General features: G+C 41.3%; 3 protein-coding genes across 4 annotated transcripts; 1 reads left to right on the forward strand and 2 right to left on the reverse strand.

Moving 5' to 3' along the window:
• The first annotated feature begins 1,054 nt into the window (after positions 1-1,054).
• On the forward strand, positions 1,055-12,863 carry LOC121738320 (IQ domain-containing protein K-like). Its single transcript, XM_042130297.1, has 5 exons — positions 1,055-1,406; positions 3,739-3,878; positions 3,967-4,061; positions 12,287-12,416; positions 12,735-12,863. Exons 1-5 carry the CDS (start codon positions 1,163-1,165, stop codon positions 12,819-12,821), a joined length of 696 nt encoding a protein of 231 aa, XP_041986231.1. The 5' UTR covers positions 1,055-1,162; the 3' UTR covers positions 12,822-12,863.
• On the reverse strand, positions 12,860-17,777 carry LOC121738322 (28S ribosomal protein S34, mitochondrial). 2 transcript variants are annotated; one of them, XM_042130301.1, is made up of 4 exons: positions 17,766-17,777; positions 14,108-14,299; positions 13,514-13,762; positions 12,860-13,160 (listed from the first exon to the last, which is right to left on the reverse strand). In XM_042130301.1, exons 2-4 carry the CDS (start codon positions 14,291-14,293, stop codon positions 13,002-13,004), a joined length of 594 nt encoding a protein of 197 aa, XP_041986235.1. In that variant the 5' UTR covers positions 14,294-14,299; positions 17,766-17,777; the 3' UTR covers positions 12,860-13,001. The 2 variants fall into 2 exon arrangements, with proteins under 2 accessions (XP_041986235.1, XP_041986233.1); XM_042130299.1 differs by lacking the exon at positions 17,766-17,777 and having other exon boundaries at positions 14,108-14,402.
• LOC121738312 (3-phosphoinositide-dependent protein kinase 1) lies at positions 17,549-24,459 on the reverse strand. The gene is made up of 5 exons (XM_042130287.1): positions 23,952-24,459; positions 21,016-21,262; positions 19,990-20,931; positions 19,133-19,410; positions 17,549-19,012 (listed from the first exon to the last, which is right to left on the reverse strand). The coding sequence occupies exons 1-5, from the start codon at positions 24,084-24,086 to the stop codon at positions 18,908-18,910; spliced, it is 1,707 nt and encodes a 568-aa protein (XP_041986221.1). The 5' UTR covers positions 24,087-24,459; the 3' UTR covers positions 17,549-18,907.
• Between the last annotated feature and the right edge of the window lie 3,091 nt (positions 24,460-27,550).

Genomic DNA, 27,550 nt, shown 5'->3' on the forward strand with positions numbered 1-27,550 from the left:
GTACAAGTAGTTTGAGTGAAGGAGTCTGACGTGGTCAGAGAGCCCCCTAAATAAATAAGTAAAATAAAAATAAAAAATAAAAAAGCATTTTATTTCCTCTAACTTAAGCTAGTTTTACAAATAACTATATTTTACTAGTGCGTTAACAACATTTTTCTTTTGACTCTACATACATATTATTTTTACACGTAATATAAACTTAATAAAAATGTTACAATTTTTTTAAAGTTTTTTTGAAAAATTTATAAGTATAGTAAATATTTTTAAATGAGGAACCCCTCTCGGGTAAAGGCCTCTTCCAAACCTAACCATTTTTCCCGGTCATGGGCCACATCACAATAGACATGCCACGTCTTGCCAGTTTGGCCCTGCAACTTTTCTTATCAGAAGATGGCGCTATATTTTCATGCACGCTTCTGGTAAGTACACAACACAACTTGGAGAGGACCACAAGGAAAACGACCGAGAGGTAGACCACACGCACGCTGGGATGACGACATAAGAAACGTTGCAGGGCCAAACATAGGTAACAAAAAATTTAAACAACTATACAACCTTACATTTAAGTTTTATAAAGCGCCAACAGATGGCAATCTTATACTTTTTATGTTTTTGACATTTGGCCGTGTTCGTCGGCGTATTTTTGGACAAACCTTTTATTGCGCATGTCCAAAAGATGTCATGGCAACGCCATAACAAGTTGCTGGTCAAGTCGTAAACAACGTATTAATTGTTTATACATGATTAAAATAATAAAAACTAAGCATAAAAACATAAGCCTAAATTGTCTAAAATAATTTATTTTACACTATAATAGTGTTTGATTATTTTAGAATGGAAAATATGGTTATGGATCACTTGGAAAAAGTAGTGGAGGAAGTTATCGAGGTAGGTATTAATATTATTTAAATGGTTAAATGTCAAGTCGTAAACAAACAGTATATATTAAGTCTATGCTAAAAATTACGCCGACGAACACGGCCAAGGGATTTGAAACAGTACTTTGACAATTTATCAGACAATCAGTACTTATATTGTTTATTTTCAGTTTTTCTCTATGCAATCAGATAATGTTGAGATCAAAACAAAGCTTAACGTACTACTTTTACTTGTTTGTGTTTATTTTGTAGTGTTATTCGTAATTAATTAATAATTAGCAATAATGCCACCTAAAAATACGGGAAAGAGGGCAAAAAGCAAGGAGTTCCCTTCAACAGACAACTTGTCACAGTTTGCTCTGCCCAGTAGTCTATCATGTTCAGAAGTCGAGTTTCCCATTTTAATTCCTACCAGAAAAAATAAGGCTAACTGGGCTGATATTTTACGAGGGAGTGACGAAAAGAGACAGGAAATTAAAAACTATACTGAGCGGAATGTACCTCCGGTGCCCAAATCACCGTTCCTTGGTAAGGTTTTAAATTTTACAAGACTGATAAACAAGCAGATGCGTTACCAGTTGGCAAGTGATTTCTGCTAAGTAATCGAAAACCTGATATCTGTAAAAATATAAAATAAATATACATGACTGATAAAAAGATTTACAAAATTTACAGGCATTATGTGTGTCCCACTGCCGGGGGCAAAGACGTGAAAGAGCCATGCTTCGGCACGAATGGGCCGGCTCTACTGGAGAAATACCACGTTCTCACAGAAAACCGGGGTGAAACAGCGCTTGCTGTTTCACGCCGGTTTTCTGTGAAATTATATAAAATTGATTTTTCAACGTGAAATGAACCTTGAAACACATATAAATGAAGATTATATTTTTCGTCAAGATGGGCGCCCAAAGGAGAGCCGCGCGGTTTACGTCAGACTGGAGTTAAATGCATCCGCGCGTAAGCGAGGTTTCGCCGCTAAAGCACAAGATCACAAGCAAATATTATGTAGGTACTCTTGACGGCGCTCTTGCGGTCGCACCGGGCGCCGTGCATCCTACGCCCTCTGTGCCTCCTTCTCATGTGATCTACGTATTAATTTGCTTCCCGCTCTCTTTATACAGCTTCCGTTTGCGACATAACAGTTTCGCAGAGGGTATAAGCTACTGCCTCCCAATAAGTTGTAAGGTCCAATCAGCAGCAGCTGTCTATTGCGGGCGCCTATGTGTTCCGCCCAAACAAGACTGCAGGACCTCTGTATAAAGCCGTCTGCAGGTGGGCCCTGGACGACAGATTTTGGCAGAAGGCGATTCAGGGACATGGCCATCTTCTTCCGTTTTAGTGCCGATCGACGAAAATGAGGGGTAAAGATCCATTCAGAATCTAGGACCAAACCCAAGTACTGTATTACAATGCCGATCGGTGCACTCTCCCCCACATCTCTGCGATGCGCAGTGATGCTTCCGCGGGGGCGGTGCTTCTGGGGCCCATAGACAACAACGCTTCTATAAACGCCACAACCTGAGACTCGCCCACTATTGGCAGGCGACAGGCGTATTGTCACCTCAAACATGTGTCCGGGGACCAGCATGTATGTGTCGTCAGGATAGCAGACCAAATGTAGCTCACGGAGATGGGCCGCTCGCAGGATGCAATGGTAGCCGATGTTCCACAGAAAAAGGCCAAGAACAGACTCCTACCAGATCAGACCACCTCAAAGTCATTAGACTTTGAGGTCATAGATGGCATTCATGAATCATTATAATATTTTGTATGCTAGAGAATTGAAATTCTCAGATTATCTATTTCTGTTGCCTCTTTTGTAAAAATACTCAAAACAAAATAAATTTAATATAAGTAAATTAGGGTTACAATCCCATAGAACAAATGTGATTTTTTTGGCCATTAAGTAATATCAATAACTCAACTCAAGTTATCTCACTCACTCTCTACTCAACTACTCAATACGATATAGTAGGCACTTGAAATATTCACAAAATACTTAATTGTATTTGTACTTACAGAAACATTTAAGGGGCTCCCATAAAAAACATTATTTTTTGCCTATCTTTGCTTTATAATCGTACAGAACCCTTCGTGCGCGAGTAAAACTTGCACTTGGCCGATTTCTTTTTATTTAGAAGGGCGTCACTTTGTTTTCGCACCACCTGAAAATTTTACTAGGAACGGCACTGCCTCACTCCTCACCCTGAGCGGCTGGAGAAACTACTTATACTCTGTACCCATTTCATTTTGACCGCGCGCTTGCTAGGGGGCGCTCGCTAGAGTAATATGTCCACACTGGCGCCACATGGGCTAGAGACGGCCCTGGGCAAAGGCCTCCCCTTTTTCTTTCCAAAGTACATCCTGTGATGTTACTGGCCACTCTTTATCGAACTCATCTAGTTCGTCGCGCCACCTCTCCTTAGGCTGGTTTTACAGTCACGCGTTTCGCAGCGCCGTTGGAGCGCGCGCGTTCGAAGCTGTAACAAACGTATGGACGAACGGCGCTGCTCAAGCGCGCGGACTTTAAAACGCAACTACTACCCCCATACATAGACGAGCGCGCGCGCTCCGACGGCGCTGCCGAAACGCGTGACTGTAAAACCAGCCTTGGGTTAGCCTCTGACGCCGACCAGTCGGTAGCCACTCTGAAACTAGACGCGACCACCTGTCAGGGTGCATACGGGAGACGTGCCCTGCCCAGCTCCACCTGTAGACTGCTAATAATAATATTAATTATTATCAGTACTGTCTTATATAATTTCTCTATGATAATAATGATAGCTAGTAATATTATGTCCCTGTCTGTCAAGTGACATTTCTTACGCATTTGGCCTGGATTTTTTTATTTTTATTTCAGATGTTGAAAGTGAATACATAAAAGAAAAGGTGTTTCCTTACCTCATTCCTGCCCTGGAGGAGACACTGAAAAAGGCACAAGTATGGAATGTGTTTGAGGCACAAAAGTCTTTCTTCAACGGAATTGATCATATTGTGCAGGTAAATGAAAAATATTTTTGCATTGCTTTTTGCTCTTAAAAATATTACTTATAGCTGACATTTACTAAAGAAAAATGTAATATTTTAGGTATTATGGAATAGTAATCCTTTGTATCCAGAACGCAAAAAGCAAAACTTACATTTATTTAATATGCCCTGGGTTCGTGAATCCTTGGAACAGAAGTAAGTTTATAAAAAAATCTTAAAATAATTATAATATTAGAAACTGCATAATGGATATTATAATATGGAAATTAACATTATTATGGCCCCATAATATGTCACAAATACTTATATTGGCGGCTCTCGACATATGCCGGCTCTTGATATAGGCGAACGCGTTGGCCAACGCGTCTGCAGACGCGTTGGCAGTGCGCTTGCAACGGCGTTTGTGAGTAATCCACACATAGGAAGGTCGTTCAGTATGCTTTGGATCGCGCCAATGTGCGGACGGATTCAAAATGGATGTTTAGTCGCTAACAGCTGCAGCTGTTTATTTATTCACAGCTTATAATTACTTTGTAAATGTGGACAAGAAAAAGTTTTTAAAGAGTATTCTGGAAATAAATAAATAAAAGGCGAGAAAACGTAACAAACAAAGAAATAAACTCACTTTTACATAATATTTTATAATATTAAAATAATATAAGTAATTATTTTATTACCTACTTATTATTTATTAAATTATTACATACAAAAATTATTACATATTATAATAATTATCATAATTATAACTCCGGGCAAACTGATCGCGCGGCCTATGTGTGGATGGAGCGCGAAGCTTGCGACAAATGTCCTTTGATCTTTTGCCGACATTTCCGACCCGCGCGGCAAGCTCGCAGATGCGTCGGCCAACGTCTAAATACCTACGGCCAACGCGCGAACGCCCGTTCTACACATTGGGCCAACGCGTCTGCAGACGCGTTGGCCCAATGTGTAGAACGGGCGTTCGCGCGTTGGCCAACGTCTAAATACCTACGGCCAACGCGCGAACGCCCGTTCTACACATTGGGCCAACGCGTCTGCAGACGCGTTGGCCCAATGTGTAGAACGGGCGTTCGCGCGTTGGCCGTAGGTATTTAGACGTTGGCCGACGCATCTGCGAGCTTGCCGCGCGGGTCGGAAATGTCGGCAAAAGATCAAAGGACATATTTTGTCGCAAGCTTCGCGCTCCATCCACACATAGGCCGCGCGATCAGTTTGCCCGGAGTTATAATTATTATAATATGTAATAATTTTCGTATGTAATAATTTAATAAATAATAAGTAGGTAATAAAATAATTACTTATATTATTTTGATATTATAAAATATTATGTAAAAGTGAGTTTATTTCTTTGTTTGTTACGTTTTCTCGCCTTTTATTTATTTATTTCCAGAATACTCTTTAAAAACTTTTTCTTGTCCACATTTACAAAGTAATTATAAGCTGTGAATAAATAAACAGCTGCAGCTGTTAGCGACGAAACATCCATTTTGAATCCGTCCGCACATTGGCGCGATCCAAAGCATACTGAACGACCTTCCTATGTGTGGATTACTCACAAACGCCGTTGCAAGCGCACTGCCAACGCGTCTGCAGACGCGTTGGCCAACGCGTTCGCCTATATCAAGAGCCGGCATAAGAGGATGTAGCAAAACTTAGTGATAATAATTTATGTAGCGCGTGTGTTAATTGTTATTATTGTTTATGTGTGCGTAATATTATTGTCAACGACGCCCGCCAAAACGAGCCGATCTGTTGCATCGAGGCTCGAGGTCAAGAGGCACCGCGGTGTGAAGCGTTCTAGAATGCACCGGCGAGCGCGGCACCACCGCGCCAGTCGGGACGCGCCAAATATATACTAGTAATCTGTGGGACGCGCGAGCGTAAGCTGCACTACTTGATTGTGTACTTTGTTGTTATTATATGTAATAGTTATTAGAGAGCCACACCTGTATTTTAGTGCATAAGTAAAGTGAAAGTATTGTGAATTAAAAATTGCGCCCAACTTGTGGCCGGACCACAAGAAATGCCGAAAACGACAACAAGAAAACGCGAGTGCAGAAGAAACTGACGCTAACATGGCGGCGCCCGCGCCTGTGAATACCGGCGCCACATTGTCAGAAGCCCAGTTCACCGCACTTCTAAGCGGCGTGATCCAAAGTCTTCAGTCACAGACACAAGCAGCACCCGCCCCGACTCCGGCGACAGCAACGGTAGGAAATTTCGTCGCGTGCACCGCCCGCTTCGACGGAAATAAAAACGACGCCGACGCCGTAGAAGCATTTATCGATAACATAGTTACGTACAAAGAGTGTGCGAATGTACCGGACCACATCGCGCTCCGTGGCATGCCTATGCTGCTAACGGGAGAGGCTGCGGTATGGTGGCAAGGCATAAAATCCACCGTACAAACGTGGGACGACGCAATAAAAAGGCTACGTTACATGTTCGGCGCACCACGCCCCGCCCATTGGATATTTCGCGAAATTTTCGCCCTAGAACAAGAGGACGAGCACGTCGATTCCTTCGTGTCGAAGATCCGTGCCCACTTCGCTCGACTCCCGTACGAGGTCCACGAAAAAATGAAGATCGATATAATTTATGGACTGTTAAGTGATAGTATTAGGAAGTGCGTGCCGCGCGAAAATAGATAGCATAGATTGTTTGTTATGCCGGCTCTTGATATAGGCGAACGCGTTGGCCAACGCGTCTGCAGACGCGTTGGCAGTGCGCTTGCAACGACGTTTGTGAGTAATCCACACATAGGAAGGTCGTTCAGTATGCTTTGGATCGCGCCAATGTGCGGACGGATTCAAAATGGATGTTGAGTCGCTAACAGCTGCAGCTGTATATTTATTCACAGCTTATAATTACTTTGTAAATGTGGACAAGAACAAGTTTTTAAAGGGTATTCTCGAAATAAATAAGTAAAAGGCGAGAAAACGTAACAAACAAAGAAATAAAATCACTTTTACATATTTTATAATATTAAAATAATTTATTTTTTTATTACTTATTATTTATTATATATAAAAATTATTACTTATTACTTATTATAATTATCATGATTAATAATATATATTTATTATTTATTAAATATTTAATTTATTTTGTTTTAGTATATTTTGTTGTTATAGCGACAACAGATATAGGTACATTATCTGCGAAAATTTCAGAAATCTAGCTAAGTATAGCGGTTCTTGAGATACAGCCTGGAGACAGACAGACGGACAGACAGGTGGACAGACAGACAGATGGACAGACAGAAATGCAGACAGACGTTGAAGTCTTAGTAATAGGGTCCCGTTTTTACCCGTTGGGTACGGAACCCTAAAAACATCGTGAGGAAAATAGAATGTCCAATAACCTTATTTTTTTTGCAACTTTCGATACGATTTTTGGTTCCACAGGCAGTTTTTACTCTGATAGGGTCTATACAGACGGACCGCATTTCAACTGCAATCCAACCGCAAATTGCAGTTCAAGTGCAGTTTGAATGCAGTTGACATGACTGCAATAAAACTGCAAACCAAATGCGCAGTAGGATTGCAGTTCAGTTGCAGTTGGCGTGCAGTCGTGTGAACCGCATACCGACTGCATCCAAACTGCACTGCTACTGATTCCATGCGCGGGAGAGTGGAGCGTGCGGGTGGGTGGGATAGTGCATTTTGGATGCAGTCGGTATGAAGTTCACACGACTGCAGTCAACTGCAATCCGACTGCGCGTTCGGTTTGCAGTTCTATTGGAGTCGTGTCAACTGCATTCAAACTGCACTTCATCTGCAATTTGCGGTTGGATTGCAGTTGAAATGCGGTCCGTCTGTTTAGACCCATAGGGCCCAATAAATTTAAATGTTTTCTCGATAGGTACTCATATTGTTCGCCATTTCGTCAAGTTAGATGTTAATTCGCCACAAGAAGGAAACGTGCACTCTTCATCGCCGCTCCGGGCGAACTGATCGCGCGGCCTATGTGTGGATGGAGCGCGAAGCTTGCGACAAATGTCCTTTGATCTTTTGCCGGCATTTCCGACCCGCGCGGCAAGCTCGCAGACGCGTCGGCCAACGTCTAAATACCTACGGCCAACGCGCGAACGCCCGTTCTACACATTGGGCCAACGCGTCTGCAGACGCGTTGGCCAACGCGTTCGCCTATGTCGGGAGCCGCCATTAGAGCGCGCTAGATATGTACGGCACTCTGTTTATAATGTTAACCCGTTAAACGCGCATGGGGGTAAGTTTGTACCAAAGGCGCCCGTTGCCGATGTTTATTCTAGTACCGTTAGTAATACGGATAGTAAAAATAATATCGTGTCTAAACGACGTGTTAGAACGCGTTGCGCGTCGTGTAGGAGAATTGGTCATACCACCGACGAGTGTAGACGCAACGTAACGCCCAATGCCGACGAGGTGAAAGCTAAACCGATTTCTTATTATGCTTGTGGTAAAGAAGGTGTGATTCGCTCCAAGTGCCCGACGTGCAGGAGCACCGCTTCGACCGACCATCAAGTAAGTTTTCAAACGGCCGTTACGCGCGACGCCGGGGTGGCGCGCGCGGTTATAAAGATTAAAGTATGTTCGCAGGTTGGTGTCGCTGTGCTGGATACCGGCGCCACTGAATCCCTGGCCAGCCCAGGACTTTATAAAATATTATTGGACAACGGAGTAAGTTTTAAGCAAGTTCGTCGTACGATTGGTCTCGCCGACGGCACACGACAGGTGAGCAACGTATTATTATGCGAGACTAAAGTTTAACTTAATAATCGTGAGTTTACGACCAAGTTTTTAGTAATCCCAGAAGCTAATAATAGGACCCTTCTAGGGCAAAATTTCATTGCGCAGGCAGGTATATTACTCGACCTGAAAAACGAATGTTGGCATTTTTCAGACGCACCTGGAGCGAAGTTCCAATTCTTCCAAGGGGGAAGCGCGAGTTAACGCCGGCTACACCTCGACTATGCAGCTGACGCTGGAAAAGAACACTCTGATGTTGAGGAACGACGAAGCGCCGCAGCTGCCGACAGCTCAGACGACCCAGCTCAACCAGCTGATCATCAGTTAAGCTGAGCGGTTTGCCGACCGGGGACCGCCGACCAGCTACGCGTCTCACCGCATTCGGGTCGATGAGAGACAGGAGCCTATAGCTTCACGACCGTACCGCTTGTCATGAGGTAAACGTGAATTATTAAATAACGAGCTGGAGAAGCTGCTGGAAGCAGACGTGATTGAGAAGTGCGAGTCGCCCTGGGCGGCAAACGTCGTACTGGTCACGAAGAAAGATGGCGGCGTACGACTATGCGTGGACTACCGGAAGCTCAATGCCGTGACGGAACCGGACCGATACCCGCTGCCGCGCATAGAAGACGTACTGCACGCTGCTAAGACCACTAGCTACAGGACCACCCTCGACCTCCGCTCTGGATATTTTCAAGTAAGTGTCTACGATGAGGACAAGGACAAGACAGCATTTATAACACCAGCTGGTACTTACCGGTTCAAGAGGATGCCGATGGGTCTCCGCAACTCAGGCGCTACGTTCCAGAGATTAATCGACCAGTTTAAGTCAAACCTGAGCGTACCGATTGTGACAGATGTGAGCGACGGGACCGAGATATCGCAGAGCCCACGTGGAAACAGCACCTGGAAGACCTGGAAGCTGTCTTCAGGAGGCTGGAGGTGTTTAACCTGCGAGTCAATCGTGAGAAGAGTTGTTTCGCCAGAGACTCAGTAAAATTCCTTGGCCATATTATTGTTCCTGGTGGTTTACACGTTGACCCGGATAAGACTGCAGCTATTGCTGAAATGCCTGCTCCAAAAAACGAGAAGCAGCTCAAAGGATTTTTGGCGACGTCGAGCTGGTTCCGACGTTTTGTACCCAACTATGCTGCCCTGGCTAAGCCATTGACCGATCTTTTAAAGAAGGACAGTACCTGGAGATGGACTGATGACCAGCAAGCTGCATTTGATCATATTAAAAGACTTTTAGTCACTGCCCCGATTCGACAAGCTGATGAAGCTAAACCTTTTTCCCTCAGGACTGACAGTAGCGGCTACTGCCTCGGAGCTGTCCTGATGCAGGGGGAGGGCATCGACGAACGGCCCGTGGAGTACGCCAGCAGACTGCTGTAACCTGCGGAGAGAAACTACTCAACCACGGAGAGAGAAGCTTTGGCGGTCGTGTGGGCTGTGACGAAGTTCAGAGGTTATATAGAAGGTTCCGAGGTAATTGTTAAATCTGACCATCAGCCCTTGCGCTGGCTGATGAGTTTAAAAACACCGAGTGGTCGCCTAGCAAGGTGGGCCCTGACGCTGCAGTCATATAACCTGCAGATACAGTATACTCCTGGTAGAGTGAATGTCATAGCAGACACTCTCAGTCGCCCTCCCTGTTGCAACGGTGGAGCAGAGAGTTGCGAGGTGTGCTTTGTCACTGTAGACATACCGCACAAGACTCCTGCAGAGGTGCGTGAGAGTCAGCTTAAAGATACTGACTTAAAGAACATTATCGAGGATCTAGAGGCCACCGACGATCCCTTTAGGGGGAGGAATTGGTCAGAGAAAGGTTACCTGATGTCAGATATATAGGTGTATTGTATAGATGTACCCCCGAAGCCGATGACGCTGATACTGCTTGCCTTGTGATTCCAGCACACGAGAGAGAACAGGTGCTTGCCGAGTTTCACGACGCACCCACAGCGGGCCATTTCGGAGTGGAGAGAACCCTGCAACGCATCAGGACCCGGTACTTTTGGATGGGTATGAGAACAGACGTTACCAATTATATAAAAGGATGTACTGCGTGCCAACGCTACAAGGCAGATAACAGGAAGCCTGCCGGCTTGCTCCAAACGCCTGCGACAAACCGACGCTTTGAGGTCGTCGCTGTTGATTTTTTTGGGCCTTTGCAGAGAACAGCTAAAGGCAACCGCTGGATTTTGATTGTGGAGGATGTCTGTACCCGATGGACAGAGCTGTTTGCCCTGGAGAACGCCACCAGATGGAATGTGCCGCTGCCCTGGTAACCGAGGTATTCTTGAGATTCGGAGTACCACGGAGGATGATTAGCGATAATGGAGTGCAGTTTGTGGCTAAGGTGATGCAGCAAGTTTGCCACGCCTTTGGCATCAAACAGTCGCTGACCCCTCTATATCATCCCGAGGCGAATCCCGTAGAGAGGAAGAACCGCGACCTAAAGCCGCAGCTTGCTATCCTGGTAGGGAGAGATCACGGCTCCTGGGACGAACACCTGCCCGCAATTAGGTTTGAGATGAACACGGCAATGACGGCGAGCACCGGTTCTACCCCGTCATTCCTTACCTTCGGAAGAGAGCTGCGAGCTCCTTCCGACGTGATATCAGATATGAGAGCTATTGTGGAAAATGATAATTTCGTTCCTAATGTTACTCCATACTTACGCAGGTTGTCGACAGCACTCGTAGACGCGCGAGAGGTTCACGAGCGTGCCCAGTCCATCCAGAAGAAGTACGCCGATAAAGGTAGGAGAGCACCACCGGATTACGAGGTAGGTAGTTTAGTCCTCTTAAACACTCACGGACCGAACAGTGTCGGATCCGGGCAGTCTGTTAAGTTTATTCCGAAGAGGAACGGTCCCTATCGTATCAGTGAGGTAGTTAGTCCAACGACGTATCTTCTAGAAGGCATTGGACGTTACCACGTGTCACAATTGACGCCATACGTTGGCGAATTAGAAGCACCTGTTAGGGCCAAACGTAAGCGCGAGCGACCTCGTAAGTGCTAGTCCGAACGCGGGACGCTAGTTCGAACTAGAGGGGGAGTTTGTAGCGCGTGTGTTAATTGTTATTATTGTTTATGTGTGCGTAATATTACAATAATATTACGCACGCTCGCCAAAACGAGCCGATCTGTTGCATCGAGGCTCGAGGTCAAGGGGCACCGCGGGGTGAAGCGTTCTAGAATGCACCGGCGAGCGCGGCACCCCCGCGCCAGTCGGGACGCGCGAGCGTAAGCTGCACTACTTGATTGTGTACTTTGTTGTTATTATACCTAATTATAGTTAATAGTGAGCCACACCTGTATTTTAGTGCATAAGTAAAGTGAATAAAAGTATTGTGCATTAAATTTAGGGTTTGTTTGTGTCCCTTATAATTATAGAATTCAGTGTGAAAATAGCAGTGCTGTAAGAGCATTTTTTTGTTAAATTAATCCACTTGCAGGACGCATTCAATATTGATAGTTATTTTGTGCTCTGTAATGTGTCTGCTTCTATTAAATATTTGATTTGCTACATTTTTAACTGATTTTTATAAAATTTTGCACAAAATACACTATGCTATGGTATACCACTGCTAGTGGAACTCTGGAACATGTAGTTTACATAGAAATATATTGTACTTAAGAGTTAAGATCACTCAGTAGGAAAAAATAATACAATTTCTTTAACAGGCCAAGACCATACTATCCCAAATCCTGGCTATGGCCTGAGGACCACGCTGCTGCGGTAATACAGGCGTCTGTCCGCCGATTCTTCGTCCAGCGCGACCCAGAAGTACAGGAGATGAGAGAATTCTGGAGGGTATGAATAATCTCCCCATGAAAAAATTTACAGTAAACCCATGTTATTAATTTCCATAAAAAACTTGAATTAAATTTTCGTACTTAGATGGAAATATCAGATAATCAATTTCAGTTTTTATTTATTGTAATTCCTATAATTACTCTTTAATGGTAGATTAAGGGCCTGTTTCACCACTTTCTGATAAAGTGCCTAATAGGCTATTCACAACTTTTTTGACAGATTCTCCATACTTGATATGTCTGTGTGTTAATTAGTGGATAGCCTTATCAGGAAGTGATGAAACAGGCCCTCAAAATATTAAAATTATTGTTACAGAAATTGGCTATTGAGAAAAACAGGCCAGGCATAACTACAAACCCACTACTTGCTAAAAAGTTTGCTTTAGTGCCATCCCCAAAATGAGAATCTACTCTAAATACTGTTAAAATAAAATGCTGAGACATATTTCAACTCTTTTAATTATATTAAACTATACTAATAACACAAATTAAAAACAGTAAACTATATTTAAGTTTAACTTACTCAAACGTTGTTTTGTAGTCTTCTGTTTTTGTTTAACTACAACTACTCACAATTTGTTTCTCATTCTAATAATTGCACTCCCGCATACAAAGACAGGCTAACAGGTTTTCCGAGGCCCATGGTGAACTTGACGGTGGGTTTCTCATCACCCTTAGCTATTCTCATTACTCTGTTGGGACTGTAGTTGTACCTCAATGGCATTTCAAAGTCGGTCAGCGTCTAGAACAGCACACATTTTTTTTATTATGGTATATTTTTAATTGTTGTTTTTAAAATATAATATGCAGTTTTAAATAACATACTAATATTCAATTATAACTTATAACTTAAGTTATACAATGCAGCATGTAAACTGCAATATCAGCACTTTAAATCAACAATTAAAACTCAAAACTAGTCAACATCCTTAGGCCGCCAAAGATGGATGGAAATGGAATGAAAATGAATGAAGCCAGAGTCAAAGCAAGGTGGTTTGCTATCATATAGAAATTTATGGAGCTCAAGGAGCCAAAAGTTTAAAAAAACCGCTTCATAGAATTCAAAAGTGAAACGTAATAGTGATAGTTACTTACCTTCAACCCCTTTCTTTCATGATCTTTTACAATGAACTCCTTCATAAGTGGTGGCATTTCAATCTTGTTTGGAAGAATAACATCTGAGAAGTGATGTTTATTGGTAATAGAATTAATTAATTTTTCTTCCTCATGTTTTGGTATTAATTTGTAGTCCGGCTTGTATGATGTTCTATATATTTCTGTCAATTTGTCATGAGTATATCCTCTAAAGGTTTTCTCAACCCAAACTCGTACTCTCCTCCTTTCCTGTAATTCACATGAATATCTTATACATATATACGGCCTCGACCGACACGACCAAGGGGCCTCCCGCCCCATGGACAACAAGGACTACCACACCTATACCACTATATACTCACTTGATACTTGATAGATTAAAATATAGTACTTTAAAGTATTCAGAACTTTATGGTCAGGTTAGTGATTTGTTATGTAAATTAAGTGTGATTACGTGTAGGTCATTGTTCTGTTAGTACTTAAAGAGTTACCTATGTATTCCATATTACAAAACTTAACTGTAAACTTAATTTTGAAGCCAAAAATATTGTAGACATAAATTGTGAGGTTATGTACAGTAAAAATACAACTTACTTCATCTGGGCATGTTTCAACCTTTACAATACGCATAAAACTCGGTTCAGGATACCTTTCGAAAACGGACCGCACCACTATTCTTCCAACACCGTAATCTTTTAAGCGCCCAATTATTTCCCATAAGGTTTTGCCTCTAAAATCAGTTGTCCTTCCCACATACTTGATAATAGTATTATTAGCCATATTATTCTATTGTATTTTTAATGGTTAACACAAATAATCAATAATATATTACTGGAAATGGCTTTTTAATATTTCTCTGCTTTTAGCTAAACAGCTATTTTCATTTTCCTATTTTATTTCTCTTTTCCTCTTCTTCTTTTTTTTTCTGATCTTATCATAATATGGCGCTTGGCTTTTTAACCAATAACCATGGCCAGCAAAGAGAATATAATCACTACGTGATGGCCAGTGTCAATAGTATCTAAGACTGGTGAGAGCCTTAAATCGGTGTGTGTATAAGCGTCAAAAGCGTGTAATGTTATGTCCTACTTACTAGGACATAACAAAGGAGTTGGTCAGCATATTTAATGTTATGAAAGTGTTAATAAAGGTTTTTAGTGAACATTTAATGCACATTATTGAGTTTTGTGGTTTCGCTAAATAATAAACCATAAGAATAGTCAAAGAATGCCTCAAACACGTGGATTTAACATTAAATACGTAAGTTTTGAACAACGTTTTTTGGGCTTTGCAATCGGTATTTTTGTAAGCTAAAAAGATTAAATTTATAAGTTTAATCATCTCTTATTCGTGCTATATAACGCATTAGTGCTAAAAATGTCACATCAATTAATAATTTGGCTACGAAAATTGCATAGCTTTTTACGTGTGTTTACGGATTCTCGTCACTTGAACTATAAGTTAATCTATATCATGAACTAAAAGACTTTCTTTCCTGTATCATAATGTGCTTCGAAATAATCGACACATAGAAATATTCAAGAAAATAAACGCAGACTACTTGTATGAAAATAAGCACAAAATTGGCCATGCGATGACGGGCTAAGACTACATATTCTATAGGCATTTCTCCAGATTTGGATTATTTAGTTGATTCCCTGTTACATTTTTATTTCTGCATATTTTTTAAAATCAATAATCGCATATTATTCTTTAGTGAATTATAAAAATAATTATCTACTTGGGCCCTTTTTCACTTCACAATTTTAGAAGATATTTTGATTTAAATTTTTCTAACCTAGGGAATCAACAAAGCTAATAGAAAAAAGCTTTTTCAGCTAAATCAACATGTTAAATTTAAATATAAACATGTATAACATTGTCTACAAACTAAACTTGTTCGTTAAAACCAAATACAATGAATAGAAAATGAATTTATTTGAAATATTCTGACTTTAAAAAAAATATTTTTTTATATATTTTACTTATTGGTGTCATTTATTTGTATCAGTATATGAAGTTAATGTAATTTATTTTAATAAAAATAAACAGATATGTACCAATTAGATAAATAAATGTAAAATATTTTGATTCCCTACTTAAAATACCCAGGGAATCATCAAAATGTGTGTAGAGGGAATCAATAAAAAGTTAGTTTTTCCTGAGGTGTACAAAAACTGTGCGTGTAGGTTAAACAATAAATAGTCTAACTAAAAACCATACTCATTATCGTCGTTTACATCGTGTCTAAGCAAACTTAACTTTGGAAATGACATTGTAATTAGCGAATAGGGAATCAATTGTGTAAGGAACCAAGGTTGAGGGAATCAGATATTTTCCTTTGTAACTCGGAAACGGAGCAACGAATTGTGTGACCTCCTTCCATGATGTTTAGAGGGCTACCGAACCTCCCACCTTGCGCACCCGCAACCACGTGCTTCTTATAACTAGGGAGGTACGAGCCTCCAAGTGAAGCGTATAGGGAATCACTATGTGAGCCAGGACAAATCTTAAAATGACTTTTTCTATTTATATAACGATACATACGTTTATATACAATTGTTTTATAAATATTTTGTTAATACTCTTACGATTTATTTACTTTGAAATTAGAATTTCATCGTATTTGTGGGATTTTTTTGGGAATTTATAGTGAATTCTGGGGACAGGACACGCCCAGGGAATCAATTTTTCGACCTTTCCATTAATTTGAATTATATTTACAATTAAGTTTTTCTCCAGAACTTAAGTGGCCCAGTTAGATCACACCTTATATTACTATAAAAAAAATACAAAGGTCTACATAATATGTAACTGCGCCGCAAAGTCTGCGGGTAGTTTATACGTCCGGACAACTAAATTTTGCGATTTGGAGAATCAACCCTATACTGTTGTGTGTATGTATAAAGGTGCGCGTCCACTGGATCGGAATCGGAGCGTACGCAGCGGACGGATTTGTTGCCTAAACCTTGTGGATTAAATCTGTTTTATTGTTTTGTGTTTATTTAGCTATGTACAATATTTTTTATTGAAATAAAACATTTATTTGAGCTCATTTTTTTTTTCATTTTTTTTAATTGTATGTTTAGAGTGGAAAGTTTTGCACTTAAAAGTTTTAACTTTAGTTTCAATTTGAAGAAATTATAAATGTTAATTTTTTTTCTTCTAAGTCCGACCTCTTGTTACCTAGTTTATGATATTATCTTTGATTGTTACTCTTTCCAACTAACGATTCAGTAAGTTTTTACGTGGGAGAGCCATGCTTCGGCAATCGGCATGAATGGGCCGGCTCGAACGGAGAAGTACCACGTTCTCACAGAAAACCGGCGTGAAACAGCGCTAGCGCTGTGTTTCGCCGAGTGAGTGAGTTTACCGGAGGCCCAATCCCCTACCCTATTCCCTTCCCTACCCTCCCCTATTCCCTCTTAAAAGGCCGGCAACGCACCTGCAGCTCTTCTGATGCTGCGAGTGTCCATGGGCGACGGAAGTTACTTTCCATCAGGTGACCCGTTTGCTCGTTTGCCCCCTTATTTCATAAAAAAAAAACCTACGCCCGACCACGTGGTACGGTTGTGGTTGTCGTGTGTGTTGGATTTAGGCTGCGTTTCCACTGAAGCGGAGCGGAGAGGAGCGGCGAAAAGTGCTCAGTGTTTCCACTGAAGCGGAGCGGAGTCGAGCGGAGCGGAGTCAAGCGGAGCGGAGTTATGTCTATTGTGACGTAACGATGTCGCGGTCGCCAGTGACCGCCTGAGCGCGAGTACGCACCGCACCGCTCCGCACCGCCCAGCTTCGCACCGCCCCGCTCCGCTGTCCTCCGCTCTGCACCCCGTTGTCCTCCGCACCGCTTCACCTCGCTCGGCTGCGTTTCTATGAATATCCGCTCAGCTCCGCTCCACCCCGCTCTTGCTGTGTCCATTGAATCGGAGCGGAGATTTCGATATCATGGTGATAATCATGGTGATTGGTCAATTCGGGCACCGCTAAGCTCCGCTCCGCTTCAGTGGAAACGCAGCCTCAAAAAGGAAAACAAAAACATTAAAAAATCAACTTCCATTTATTCTCATACTCTTATGTAGGTAGTATTGGAATTTATGCAATACAAATTTTAAAATATAACTAGTACAGTTAACAGTTTAATTTTAAATGCAGATTTATTGATAACAATGTCATGGAAGAGTACCAATCAAGTTATACAGCAATGATTTAAAATCAAGTCACAATATTGCAAGTAATTAACAAAATTACAATACACTTAAATAATATTCTCAAGTTAAAACACCAGAACTTTCTAATGTTGGTTTAAGCAGTCAATATTTCTATGTTCTAAGCAGGCAAGTTTAGGCATTAACAAGAAAATCGACTGCTTTACATAAAATTAAAATTGATAGCCATGACATTGGGGATTCAATACACATTCATAATCAAATATTTCCATAATCAATATTAAAATTTAAATTACAAAGCGAACACAATTTATACAACAAGCTTTGCATTAAACAAAATGTACCGAGTGTATGATCAAATCATTACTATTTTAGCTACTCCTGCTCAACTCGTCACTAATTATACTTATCACCTTTGGTGAACTCCGTATACCTTTGCTAAGTTAGGTTTTATGCCGTCGCGGGCTCATTGCCTACGAGTGCAGCGTTCTACCATCATTACAGTATGAATATTCACGCCTGCACTCCTCCAATCCTAGTGAGAAATCTCTCCTTCCTAATTCGGTTCGTTCCACCTTTCCTCGCACCGCCGTCGCTAACTCGATGAACGATTCAACTGTCGATCGGCTAACGCGAAAAGAAGAACGAAACGTTAGACCGAATGCATTTTTCTACGTTTTAAATCTGTACAACAGTCGCATTCCGTTGGCAAACGATAATTAAATACAATAAATAATTATTCATTTAGCTACAAATTTCCTAGTTACCAACCGGAACGGGCTACGTGAACACGCGGGTGGCTGTAAACAAGTCCATCCTTATCGTCGAGGCCAGCGGTAAGAGAACTGCCTACGATACGTTACATCTAAACAATTTCAATAATAAATTACCACAAATATTTACATATTATTACCGATAATATCCACAATTAAATATGTAACTTAAATTAGATAAATAATTTAAGAGAGTTGGGACAAATCTAGTAGGAATCAGTCATTCAGCGTCAACACACTGATCGATCGGGGACGTCGCGTCTTCTCACGGCGCGGGCGCGGGGGGCGCGGCTCCGACTCGGACGATCGTTCATGTAATCCGACACGAATCACTCGCGCTCGTGAATGTTTCCTCTGGATGATTTCGTGCTCAAAAAGAAGCCTAGTTATATCCTAGAAGTGTGCACTCGCCGTGCGGAGAGCGGCAGACAGGGCGCGAGCGAGCGCGGCCGTTGCGCCTAAGTAGTGTCCCGTCCGTACGTGCCGATGCGCACCTCGTCGATCACGCGCGTCCACTCCAGCGCGTACGACTCCGGGTCTTCCAGGTAGTAGGTGCGGTTGGGCTGTAACAAGATAAACGGGACGTTAGCACCGCCATCGATCGAAAAAATGGAAAAGTCAAAAATAAAATCGGCTCGTAAGTCGTAGCATCAGCGTGATAAATATTAATTAAAGGAACTCACCGTATATATTAAAAATATCCTAAAGTTTTTGGCTTCGACTCTCAACTCCGACGACCAGGGTATCTCCCCCTTGAGGACCATGTTGAGTGGGTCCACGTAGAACAGACGCGGGCCGGTCGTCAGGAGCAACATTCGCCGGCGCGCGAAAAGCCCCTTTCTCTTTTCCACGAGTCCCTGCTTCAATATGAGCTCGCCGTCGACAAATTGGTGCCATTTGTTTTCACGCGCCTGGACTTCGAGACGACGTCGTTTCTCCTCCTTGCTGATATTCAAGATTCCTGGAAAGAAAAAGCAATTTATAAAATACCGGTCGAAAACATGTGTAAACAATGACTTGGCATTGATTTATCGTTTTATCCAAGCAACTAGAGCGGCAAGAATTGCCGTCGAACGTTACTATCATTAATATAACTCGGGTGTGGCGCGCCATTCATGTCGCGAGTGGTTAAGAACGCGGAGCTACTGCACTGCGCCGGAAAGATGACGTCAGTGCGTCTATGGAATCGAGAATACAGGATGTCCGTTACATGTGAATACCGGGCGACACGCTGGCACGTCACCGGTCACACCATGATCAAACACATGTAGATATCGACAATGCGAGAGATAAAATTTACGTTCGGCAATGCGGGTGTTTAAACCGCGCGGAATTTTCAGTAACGGAAAGACGGAACATACCAGACGTGAGACACGCGCATTTTGCCAAGAATTTAGGTCACGGACGCGATTGCCTCTTACTCGTCGCTTCAATGCATTCGCTCATTCTATGCATTTTGCCCGCATTCGAAACTACGCATCGAGCTTTTGAATCACGCAAAAACGTGAAACGTGAAATATTATGTAGGAATAATATTTACCTCTAGAAGTAGACAAGTCCCACTCCCACAAGCGGACCAGCTGACTTTTGCCCAGGCCGGGCTCCAGATGGTCGGGAACGGTGTACTCCTCTTCGAATGTACCACCGGGCAGGTAGGGGCTGATGGTAGGTGGAGTTTGTTCGAAGAGGTTATCCCAATCGATCCCTTCGAAGAACGGGTGATTGCGTATGCTGTCATATGTGTCCCCGTCGGTGGCGCCGAGCCTCTTCGTGTGGTCTAACACTAGTAGTTTTTCGACTAAATCCTTAGCGTCACTCGGGAAGCCCTCCGGAAACTCGTAGTCCATTTTGAGTATTTTTTGGAACGTAAGGAACTCTGTTGAAGCACGGAAAGGCGGCAAGCCAGAGATCATCTGGTAAATAATACAACCTAAAGCCCATAAATCAGACGCTCGTGTGTCCACACGATTCTGTAACAAATCCGGACTGACGTATTGTGCAGTACCGACGAAACTAATTTTTCTAGAGCGATCATTGGGAGCATCGCTCGATTCGTCCTCTGATCCCTTGTTTGTTTTTTCTGGCACCTCCGTCGATCGAATTTCTTCTTTGTTCTTAATCTTGACGGTACCAAAATCGGCGATTTGTAAATGCATGTTTTCGTCCAGCAAAATATTTTCTGGTTTCAAATCGCGGTGAATTATTCCCTTCGCGTGCATACTCTCTAACGCTAGCAACAACTCGGCAGCATAAAATTTGGCTACGTTAAGTTCAAAGGATCCCTCCTTGTTTATGTAATGCAATAGCTCTCCATTCTTCGCATACGACAGGACGAAGTACAGCCTCTCCTCATCTTGGAAGGTGCAGTACAGCTTAACGAATCCATGAGGCACATTAAAAAGCATGTTTAATGCATCCTTCTCGCGTTTGATGTATTGAACTTTTTGGTGGCGGACGATGTGGCTCTTGTCGCAGACTTTAACTGGAAAAGAAAATTCAACGGTTAGCTGCAGCCCGAGAGAAAGATAGACACCCGCTAAACGTGGTATATTCTGCAAACACTTACTTGCATACTCCTTGCCAGTGTGTATGTCTTTCGCTAGGAACACCGTGCTGTAGCAGCCGTCGCCGATGAGTTTTCCAAATATATAATCCTTGGCGGTTCTCTTGGAGTGCTTGATGGACTGGGTGGACGAGTGTGTGGAGGTGGGGGTGGACACGGGCGCGGACGCTTGCATCTTCACAGGAGACTCCACGACAGTTTCAGCAGTAGCTATCGGTGCCCGGACCTCGCTCGCCGCTCGATCGTTAGCCTAAAACAATGGAAACTTTTGTTAAAACTTAAAACATTAGATTCACTTTATGTAGATACTAACCCAAAATAACCTTTAGTAAATAATATGCCTAAAACCCATGATAATTATTATACGCAAACATCGTCATGTTATTGTCGCTTATCACTATTGTTATGACTTTTATGACATATTATTGGGTTGTAGATGTCAAACACTAATCAACGTTGAAAGAAGGTATTATTGTTCATTTTATTTTAGTTTACTTAAAATTGTAATAATATAATATTATAAAACTTATTAAAAAAACGCCGCAAATACACAACTTTTAAATCACTACATAAAATTAGCCTAAATATCTTAGGAATTTCCCGGCGACGAGCACGTGAAACATTTAGATTTTAGGGTGTATTTAGCAAGCGTGATCCTTCCAAATGGACGCACAATCACGACGAGAGGCGAGTTTACAACTATGTAAATGTCCGATGTATTCGAAACGCCACGTTCATTGGCCTCACCAACAGTTCGATGATCCAATTTCTAAAGTTTGCGGCCCCGTGTATTTTTTTCTTGACGTTTTTTGGCCGTGCTGTCGTACAAAAACATTAACCATTCAAATTCGACAGTCGAATGTAATTGCGACACGTGACGCGCATCTACTCCATGCCCCAGACAGCCCCAGACGTCTGCGGTTACTGAACTAGTCGATTTACATTTTTAACGGAAACCAATATTTAACTAAGTTCTAATATTATGTAATTAGAATAATATAGGTACTACTGCGTATCGTATTACATAACATTCTAACCCAAACACGCAAACGGAAAAATATTAACCTTAAAAGTTCCATTTTAAATCAACAATAAAAACTTCATAAGGCGCACGAGCAGATGCGACGAACAATTCATCAAGTTAACGGGCGGCAGGAGATATTTGAACGATTAGTAGAGCATGAGTCATTGAAATAGGCGAATTGGTCTGTAGAGTGTAGACCGCAAGTGGGTCTCGCATTCCGTGGCTGGCGGCGACGGCGCGGAGGCACGCGGAAGGGTTACCCTCGCTGCCCGCGCACGGCGCAACGGTACTTGGAGCGCATTCCCACCGTAACGCATTCCGCGACCCGCCCGCACTCGCTACTCCGCACTCCGCACTCGACCTCAATCCCATACCACAACCAGGGTTGTCAGATTACCGAAGACAACAGATTACGTTACCTCAGTGTCTATTGCTGGGAAAACTTTCACCGATGATACTCCGCCCCAACTCCCACCCGATGAATGGGACGGTCTCGAGTATTTTTAGGTGTGCACTAAAGGAAATTAAACTTCCTTCGCGTCGCACCCAGTGCATTCATGGGCTAATTCGCTTCATTCTCGGGTAATGTAGGCTGAGGATCGTATGACTTAACAATTTCAACGGTCGGAAGCTTTGCGAATGCTAAAGCAACTGCATCCGCCGATTCTATGACACACTTCCAAGAGTTGTCTTGTGGGATTATAACTTGTATCCGTCACCGAATCGGAATCATAGCATGCAAAACCTGATAACAGAGTAATCGTAATATGTAGTTAAAACTACATGGGTAGTTTTAACTATTACGATTACTCTGTTATTAACCTAGATGAATTTGACCACAGGACTCCGAACATTTTAAATACGATTATTTTTATAACTCACGTTCAAGATAATGTAGTTCACGTCGTTATCAACAAACGGAGGCACATTGACCACGACACCAATGAATGACTATTATCTTGTTTACATATTCCAAGACTTGTTTTTTACATCCAGTACTAGAAAGTAGATCATCGGCGGGTTTGTTATTGTATTACACAATGTAGTCTAAAACTGGTTACTTTTGTAATTTATTTGTAAATAAGCAAAATTATGCCTCAGCCTTGGGAGTTTTTTTAATGATTTCAATGTTTTTACAAAATGTTATGTAATTCACGATTGTTCTCACGCTAGCACAACTTGATATTTTTATATATTTACAATGATATAGTAAGTACAATGCAGATACTGTTAAATTAGTTACAACGTCATCAATCGGATATTGGTCGAGCTCGGAAGATATAGCGGCTCGTCTGTAGCGAGTGATGAATGCGGATCGCAGTTTACTGGTAAACAAGGTGGTCACGCCGGCGACGCGTGAACAAACAAGTGTCGTGTCAGCCGCGCCCGCCGCGTTTGCATCATAATGTATCATACCGCAATACGCGATACACTCGTCGACACTACAGCCCGACTCATGCCTCGCGAGTCGCGCCGCGCTTGTGAAAACACGAGCGAAAGTGCGCACCGAGAAACCGCAAGCGTACAGCGAAAGTTTACTAACAATCTTGCGCATCCATTTTCCATACCGCCACGTAGCTTTTTTTAATTCGTTAATGACAATATTTACATCGATTTTCACAAAATAGCCATTAATATCGACCCAATTGACGCATGAATTATTTATATTTACGTTTTATAAACACGAATTTTAAAGTTACACGTTATATGAAATACAAATGAAACACACGAAGATACGCAATAAATATTTATGGAGATAAAATATTATTAATATTATTCTGATAAGGTTTTGGACTTTGGATACAGTACACAAATTAATGATTATTTGCCAACAACTTTAAAAACGAGCTTCGATCGTGAATCAATCGTTGTGAAACAACAATCAACAATTATTGTAGGAGGCTGTTGACCTTACCTTCGTTTTGGGTGAGGGCTGTTTCCCGCGCTTCGAGGAACTCACGCCGAGTAGTTTGAGAATTCTGTTGGCCGCCTCGAGAAGTGTAGCACTACCCCTCGATCCCCTTTTTACTCTTATGGTCAATCCACTCATTTCTATACTTCGCGACGTTGTATTCCACCGTTTTAATGGAGTTCGAAACGGTCCAAAACAAGATCACAGTTCATGAAGCTTCTCGATTTAAAAATAACGAGCGCGACGGACACGAGAGATTAACGTAGAATAAACTTAAACAAAATTTAAAATTTTACTAAGGAATGCAATAAATAACTAACAACTAACGTCTAACACACTAGTCAAAGACAATTTTACTATTCAATTTATCTAGAGCGCACGGACACGACCGATCGTTGTGACGGCGCGTTGCAGACTAGTAGTAACAAACACAGCGTTTGACGCAAGCGAGTCGAGGCATTGACTACGTCCTCCGCTCGGTAGACGGAATAATCGCACGATTGTGATACGTACGGCGCACGGCCCCGATGTTTGTTATATTGAAGAACCCCGTCGCTCCCCTAGACCCCTACACCGGCTACACCTCCACCGCCGCACTCGCGGTACTGCACTCCATCGAAGCCCAGTAGTATCGACGTGATACTTTTAGTGGTTAAATTACATTACACGTACCGTTTTACATAAACATGATCGGATCGCTAAAAATATCCGAAATAAAATACCTACTCGGCGTTGCAAATCACGAAATCGAAAATTAAGTTACAAATAATGGAACCACGTGCAAAAATGAAACACGTGTTTCGTGCAATTTTAAAGTTGCTACTTTCTAAAAATTCCTTATGCGCAAACAGCATTCTTGATAAACAACAATCGAACAACAAACGTTATCGCGTCGGAAACCAAAAATTGCTTATTTTAAGCCACCCACGTGTTTATGTTTTGAAAATTTCGGGCGGGAAGAGTATCGTCCTGATGCATCGTAGCGTGGCTTGACGCAGAGGCGGGAGGGGCGGGAGGGGCGGGCGGGGGATTGAGGAGGGCCCCGAGCGCGAAAAACGGGAACAAAATCAATAACATCAAGATGTGAATTAGGAGCAAAAGCGTTACGAAGTAGTAATGCTCGAATAAATAATGCCAATGAGGATACGGATTAGAACCGTAGACGTAGAAAGTATATTCAGGAATCGCTGGAAGAGTAGTTAAATTACAAGCTTGTGGTAATAATGAATACGCAGTTACAGATTGTTGAGAATAAACAAATTGTGATAACAAATTGTACTACGTTGTTAAGAAATCATAACACAGTGTTATGTAATTAGGTCGAGATGACATAAAATAATTTGAATGTTAGGAATAAAAATCCAATGTTATTACTTATTATAAAACCAGATTACGGAACGTGATGATAACATTTAAACGATTTTCCTCTAATCCAATTATTACAAGCAGGTGCATTATTACCGAGAAGATTGAATGAAATTAAACTTCTTGATAATTAAAGTATCTTAAAAAATTATCTTCTCAGGTTCGACGTTGGAATATTATACTTACTTACTTACATATAATTTATTTGCTTTTGTAAATTCTAGAGCTGATATAACTGGTGCATATTTTGTGAACTATAAACATGGAAGCCTTCGGATTGTTTTTTTATACAATACTTGCTACAAAAAAGGCTTTTTATAAGGCACGCGGTGTATTTGAGGAATAAAGGCGTGCAGCTGGCGCTAGCACGTGCGCCCACCATGTGGCCCCCGGTCTGCGCAGTACTTCTGATATTCTTTTGATACCTCAGCTACCTTCCGATGCCATTTGGTCCCGTTATAAAACAATCCCAAGAGATACCTAGTTATCTTGAAGCGTTTAGACTGAATCCGAACAAACGGACTAAAAGCGTAACAAAAAATATCATGGCAACTTGAAACTCATCGTGTGAACTTTAAAAGATGCAACTTATTTCACTAGCGAAAAGATCACCTGTGAGGCTGCAATCGATGCACCGAACGCACCTTTTCTCAGAAAGGATCTGATTCCACCAAAAACATTTTTATGTAAAAATGTTGCCAAGATGAGAACATATTATAGTTCGTGGTGTCAAAAAGTAGTGAGATATCATGTAGAGCCAAGTTTCTAACCTTACATACTCAGCCCTAAATCTAAAAATCTTAATTTGACAGTAAATCGCTGCAAAATACTTGATAATAAATAATAATATAATTTGTCAGCCGTACCTACGAGAAGAATCTAAAAACTCTACATATTAGTCAAAATCGGTGGCCTGGCCATTTTAAAATAAAAGTTATTAATTAGTACAACAGAAAAGTAATATATTAAGTCTTATCCTGACGAATAACAAAATGGCCAAGACACCGATTTTGACTAATGTATAGAGTTTTTAGATTCTTCTTGGCAACATTTTTACATGAAAATGTTTTTGGTGGGATTTCATTTCTTTTTGTAAGTTAAATAATTAGGTTAGGTTATAAGAAATTAAGATAATGAAAAAATATTACAGAAATGTAATTACAACGACCAAATAAATACGCATTGGGATGTTAGACATACGAAATTCTGACTTTGGTACGTGTAGACCACGCAAAGTTGTGATAGCGCCTTAAAACAAATGTGGATTTGTATGTCAGATATTAAACGATATATTTAAATTAATTTTATGTTACGTAAAAGCTTATTTTTCATAATTTTGTCTAATATTCGAAAAAAACCGAAAATCCTGATTTTGAAAAGAAAAAATCCGGATTTTTCAAAGGCCCAAACAATCCGGATTATCCGGATTTCAACAACACTAATTGGGATAACATTGCAATCCCTAGCCTTAGCACACAAACGTTCTTTAACAACTTTTTTTTTATTAATTGAAAGATTTTGGACGTTTTCTGGGATTTTATTGTATAGGCGTATACGTTGACCTTTGAAAGATTTGTTTACTTTGTTTACTTTTTATATTTTTTGGATACAACCGTACAACGTTGACTCACAAGTTAGTCATTGCATATTTCCCAAATTGCAGTCATTAGTCGTCAAGAATGTCGTCCTGTTTAATAACCAAAGCGATTTGAATGCATCGCGTTATTGAAATTTCGATTGATACGTTATCTTACATTGCTTACTTTGTTATTTCATTTTAATGTTATAATACCAAAGTTCATTTATAAATCGCTCGAGATAATATCACTCGTAATTAGCACGAAATATAATAATTCGTTTCGCGCTAAATCACTTCCAAGCACGATTGCTTTATTTACCTTTAGTACTCAATAATAAAAAAATATTACAGCATTCATCAGACTCAAATGTAGATGACTTTAGATTTTTAAGCTTTAAGTGCCTTGTGAGTTGTGACATTAATAATTTTGGTGTTGCCCTAGTTGTACCAGGAATTTCGTTCGAAATCTGAAAAATAGTTCATTCTTTAAAAATCCTTACTTGTTGCCGAGCGAACATCACTTTTTCGTTCAATTAATAACGTCAATGTAAACAATCCAATGTAAATTAAGATTGTGCAGCTGTAAAAATAGAAGTCAGTGCACACAATTTTAGTAAAGGTGCAGACATAAAAAACCTGTATCATTATTAAGGAATCG

The sequence above is a fragment of the Aricia agestis genome, chromosome Z (genome assembly GCF_905147365.1).
Source record: "Aricia agestis chromosome Z, ilAriAges1.1, whole genome shotgun sequence".
NCBI classification, from domain to species: Eukaryota; Metazoa; Arthropoda; class Insecta; order Lepidoptera; family Lycaenidae; genus Aricia; species Aricia agestis.